The sequence below is a fragment of the Parasteatoda tepidariorum genome, chromosome 1 (genome assembly GCF_043381705.1).
Source record: "Parasteatoda tepidariorum isolate YZ-2023 chromosome 1, CAS_Ptep_4.0, whole genome shotgun sequence".
In the NCBI taxonomy this organism is placed as follows: Eukaryota; Metazoa; Arthropoda; class Arachnida; order Araneae; family Theridiidae; genus Parasteatoda; species Parasteatoda tepidariorum.
In genome coordinates, this window is record NC_092204.1 from 33860317 (window position 1) to 33866316 (window position 6000).

General features: G+C 26.6%; 1 protein-coding gene across 1 annotated transcript in view; it reads right to left on the reverse strand.

The window, feature by feature from the left end:
• The window catches only part of LOC107457268 (Golgi resident protein GCP60), a 36044-nt gene that overhangs the window by 27461 nt on the left and 2583 nt on the right, over nucleotides 1–6000 (reverse strand). The window contains exons 2-3 of the mRNA XM_016075398.3: nucleotides 4087–4228; nucleotides 845–985 (exon numbers count right to left, since the gene is read on the reverse strand). Coding sequence (XP_015930884.1) covers nucleotides 845–985; nucleotides 4087–4228 — 283 coding nt within the window. The remainder of the gene's footprint in view (nucleotides 1–844; nucleotides 986–4086; nucleotides 4229–6000) is intronic.

The following is a 6000-nucleotide window of genomic DNA, read 5'->3' on the forward strand; positions in this document are numbered from 1 at the left end:
CGTGAAAATACAATAATTAAATTACAAGTAATTCAGATGTTCTGTTTTTTACTTTGCACATGTTTACATATCACAAAAAAAAAAAAAATGAATAAAAACATGAGTAGCAAAATGTTGAGAAAGAGAGAGAGAGTTAAGCTTTATAACCCTTTTGTAAAACATATTTTATAATTTATAAAAAAAAAAAAAATAATTAACTTCAGAAATTTAAATTATCATTCAAATCAAGCAATTATTTATCTTAAGAAAACAATCTTTTAAATCAAAAGACACATATTTAGAAATAAAAGGAAAGAATAAATGTCGCTCATTTAAAACTGAAACCTTGAAATGAAGATACATAAAAGAATTGAAAGATACATAGATCATAGATGAAAGATACACAGATAGATTGGAAAGGAAATGAAAGAATAAATATCAGTCATTCCAAATTTAAATTTATAAACTTTTTGAAAGAATTAGTTTTGAAATTTATTGTTTAATCTTTTGTACAAATACATAATTATCTATGCCCCATTATTTTGCACAAGGTGATGATTCACAAAAGTGTACAATTATCCTTGAAATTTTATTTATCGTATACTGGATAAATAAAATTCTGAAATGTTAAATTTTTGCACTCTTAGTAGACATTTAGTATAAGACAAAAAATTAAAAAAAAAAGGTAGTAATTTTAAAAGAAAAAAACTATTTAGAAGAATTTACATATTCTACAATCCAATCGCGATGAATTAAAATAGTTTAATATCAGTTATTTTAGGTTAGAATATTGGTCAGTTTAATAAATTATTTATTTAAAAGCACTCACACCTAAATTGCAATAAACATAATATCTTAAATATACCTTTTTCTTTCCTTTTCTTCAAGATCACATTTATGTGCTAGAACAAAAGGACGGAAGAGATGGCACACTTCATTCAAAAGTTTTATATAATGGGCTTTACCATCTTTTTTTGACATATCACCTAAAGACTGCCATGCTAGTCTAAAAAGAGTAAACAAATATTTTCACTAACAAGTATAAAACATTATTTTCTCATTTAAATATCATAAATAAAGCATGCCGAATTCTTAAACAATTATTAAAAAAATATATATTAAACAATCTTAGCAGGTTCTAGTGATAGGTATTAGTTGACTTATTTTCGATAGAATATTGATAGAAATAAAACTCACCCAAAAGCGATTTAAATCACTTGTTGGTATTTTAAATTGCTTTTAATTGTAAATGTTATTTAAAACAATATTTCAAGTGAAAAAATCAAGATGTTCATGAAAATTCAAATATTTAATTTCAGACACTTTACATGATTTTTTAGGGGTAAAAAAAAATTAAAGATAAATTAAATCTCATACATGGGAATATATTGCTTTTAATTGTAGAAGCAACATGGAATTTTTAATATTACTTTTTTAAAGTGTTATATTTTGTTTAAATACCTGTAGCTATCTTATATATAGGAGAGATTGGGGTAAGGCAGGAAACTTCAATTATGTCAAAATTAGTTCTGTTTTTAGTGGACAAACTCTGAATTACACTTCAGTAGTCATGAAGAACCTACCATATTAGCGTGTTGTTGATCAATTCATGACGTCTGTGTTGATTTTTTGCTTAACTATGTCAACTCTTCAAAGTTCTTTCATTTTTAGCTTTATTTATTGGTCCTCACAGTTTTAAAAATTATTTTCCTTTAACCAATTATACGTTTATTAAAGATTCATACCCTAACAAACAATAAGAATTTAGTCCAATAACAGCACTGTTCCATTTCGATAACCTCCGTTCGTGGGGTCAGACCGAGTACTAATTGGTTTTTCTCACACGCCCGCGATTTGTCTTTCTGCTGGGCCCACCAAAGCTGCAGTTCAACGGAAGGCGAAGATAACTACATAGCAGGTCGAAAAAGGGGTATATGAGCCCCAGGACAAAATTTATTGTGCCCCTTCCTCAAAGAACAAAAAGCCTTATTTTCATATTTTGTAGAATTTTTGAAGACCCTATATGCAAAATTGTAATTTTTATGTAGATTATAAAGAATTGCATTGTGATTTAAGAAAAAAAATCAATATACACTATAATTTTTGTGAAAAGTTTTGGTCAGGCCCTCAGTAGGCTTGGGCCTCTCCTTCCTTATATACGGCCTTGACAACATCACATGTAAATTACATGCATAATTTTCTTAAATTATAGCATAAAATAAATGTCTGCTACTTAATACCAACAGGCATTCGAATCGTAGCCACCCAGTCTTAATCCACTTTCCCTATCTATTTCATAAGTAATAATACTTTACATATAACATTTGTAATCAATATCATATAAGTATGAAAAATATAATTTTACATCTTTTTTCTTTTTTTACTTATTCAACACACAAATTACACATTTTCTTCCATGAGGAACACAAGCATACATAGATTGGGTAGCCTGGTGTAATTCCTGATTCGCTCATTTCTAGAGTAAACAATCATAACCAAAATATTATTATTATTATTTTTTTTAAAAAAAAAGAAGTCCTGAAATTAAAGACAGAAATCTCAGAACATTTTACTGAAGAACAACTCAATTTTCTTAGAACTGCAATTAGTTGTTTTGTACCATATAAGATAAAACACTTTTTAATCTGTTAACAATACTTGACATTTCAAAGATGGAGTCCAAAATATGCATATTTTACAAGATTCTCCTCCCTCTCTTAATAAGCAATAAATTGAGTCGCTTTCTTTCTATTTTATCTAAAATAGTGCAAGCTTCAGGTTACTTGCGTCACAGCTATGGAAAACTTTAAAATTAACAGTGAAGTATATCAGATGTTGATCCCGAAGGGTGCACTAAATATTGATCACTGAGAAATTTCTTGATCATTAATATTTCAAACTATAAATACAATTGGAAATAGAAAATAAATACATAGTTTTAGATATTAATATTATTTGTTATTATATTTGTATTATTTATAATATTATATTTATATTATTTGTAATATTTGTATACATAATTTTAGTTATTAATTTATAAATATGTAATTTTAGTTGTTTTAAGTGTCAATTTATATTCATTAATTATACAATTTATTTTTACTGTAATTGCAAGATTTTATTTTTTAAAACTGTATCCAAACAAGAAAAGAAATGTATTCTAATTTGCATTGTTTCTATTTTGTCTGACTTTACTAGTATCTTAATTCTATTTTTATAGAATTTTTTTAAATAATAATTTTAAAGCATGTTATGTTATCCTGATCTAAAGAAACTGTAATCTTAAGGGGGGAGGGATAAGCATTTAGAATCAAAAATTAATGAAGTTGTTTGAAAGAATGTAAAGGAATATTTAAGTGCTAGATCTAATGTTCAAGTTTAATGTTCTTATGACTCACAAAGAATCATAGAAACATAATCCAAGTAAACTATTTCATCTGCAACTTCAGCATTGTGATCTTTGAAAAAACTTTAATTTGAAATTATAACATGATTTGTTAATTACTATTGTAATATAACCATTTAAAAATGCATTTTTACTAAAAAAATCTAGGTTATCACTAATTTTTCCAAAAGTGATCAAATCCAGAAGCAATTCTTGATCACCTAAAATGTAAAATATTTTAATTTCAAGGAAAAGAAGGTCACACATCACTATCTCATAAGTCAAACTTTCCTCAAAAATGAAATTTTGAGTTTAAGTTGTTTTTTGCTTTTACAAACAGAATACTTGCATTTTTTAAGCATAGGAATTACCCCGGGTCATCCTATATATCTTTCATTTCAAATCTGTACTAACAAGTACAGCATAATAATAAAGCTTTAGACTATATTTTAACTACATATCCTTTTAAAAATGCTAGATTTTAAGGAATGAAATAAAAATTTAAAGAAAAGTGCTAAAATGCCATATATATCATGTATATACATCATTCAGTTCTAAAAATGTGTATATATCATTCAATTCTAATCTGTACTAATAAGTACAGCATAATAACAAAGCTGTAGACAATATTTTAACTACACATCTTTTTAAAAATGCTAAATTTAAGCAATGAAATAAAAATTCAAAGAAAAGTGCTAAAATGCAGAATTTGTAAAACATACTTTCGATCTCTTCCAATTACATCTAAATAACCAACAGCTGGATATTTCTCCTCAATAAACTTTCCATGCAAAACTTGTTGGGTATAGGCAACTAGAGATAACTTATCTTTGTAAGACAATGGAAAGGCCTTGCCTTCTTTTTCTGGAGAAAAAAAAGAATAAATATTACACTTTACTGCTTGTAATAGAAATTTGAAGTAAGTAAAATAAACTTTCATTGAAATTATTCTGAAAGTAATTCTGTTTAATTGAACAATGAAAAGTCCTTTCAACCAAGCGTAAAATATTCATTGTCCAATAAGTATGGAAACAGTAAAATATTTTGGGAAATAAAATATCAGATTAAATATTTAAGCTTCAAATACTTTAAAAAGATAGAGCTTATTGATACCTAATTTGACTCCTCAAAACTCAACCCTATTCTGATATGGTGGGGAAAACTTCAAAATCTCCAATTTTTTTGTTTTAATTGCAGACTTTGATTATCCAGGATACAAAAAAACCCCACCCAAATTTGATCAACAGGAATTTACATTTTAGTTTAATAATGATGATGCTGTTAATCAACAAAAATGAAAATTTGATACAAATTGTNTGCCATTTTTAAAAAAAAAATTTTATTGTGTTCAGAAGCTCTCGCGGGCCGCACTTCAGTAGTCGAAGGGCCTCATTTGGCCCGCGGGCCGCAGGTTGTGCACCCCTAAGTTAAATAATGATGCTGTTAATCAACAAAAATGAAAATGTGATACAAATTGTTTAAAATTGAGATCACTAATGAAATAAAAGTCAGATCAAAGATATAAATCTTGAACTATTTATTATTTCAAAAATCTATACCTAAAGATATCAACCCGTACTCTCAACTTGGTGTAATTAACAATTCAATATTAAAATTTCAGAAATTTTTTTAAATTACCACATCTAAAATGAAAATATAGAGAATTTTTATCTCTCAAAACTGGATATCTAGACTAGAGGTTATTAAACTTTTTATGCTCTGGAGCAACTTTAAAATTGGAAATTTAATGTAAACATTAATATAATATAAATGAAGCATTAATTACTATATACAATATTAATGTAAACAAAAATTTTATTTCCCAAAGCAATGTAAAATACTTTAATTGAACCACAAAATGGTGTTAACAAAGTACGGTGATTGCGTTATCTAACAATTAGACTTAAGATTTCTCTTATAAATTTGTTTTCACTGATTTTTAATTACAGAAAGTGAAAATACACATGGAAAAATGAATAAAAATCAGGGTTGGCAAGATTTTTCTGCAGGTGGAAAAAACCATGGTAATAACCGGTAAAAACAGGTTTTTGCCAAGCAAAGTGGCAAAAACCTATATTTTCCAAGATGAGAGGACAAAAACACATTTTTGATATAAAATTATTCCTAAAATTGAAATACACTGGTTATCATAAATTAAGGAAAATTCACAAAAATCGCGATAACTCAAGAAATTACACNTTTATTATTCCATAATTAAATCATAATGTATTAATATATCATTTTAGTAGTTTAAAGCATTATTGATCGGAAAATTGGTGATTATTCTCTTTTTTCCAGTGAAATGAACTTATTTAAAATTAATATAACTATAATTTAAAGCATAAAATATCTATCAACATCTGTAGTCAATTAAAATATACAAGTATCAATGTAATTTTTAAATTTGCGCAAATTCAATACTTCCTTCATCATCAGAATAAAATTTGTGCTGTCTCAACATAGCATAACAGAACACTAGTTTTGAAACATTATTTACAGTCAACCTAATCCGAATTTTAGAATGTACAAATGAAAAATTCGAAAACACTCTTTCAATGGCAGCACTACTAGAAGGACATGAGTGTAAATGAGACATTAATTCACAAAATTCTCTGGAAATTTCACAAGAATTTTGC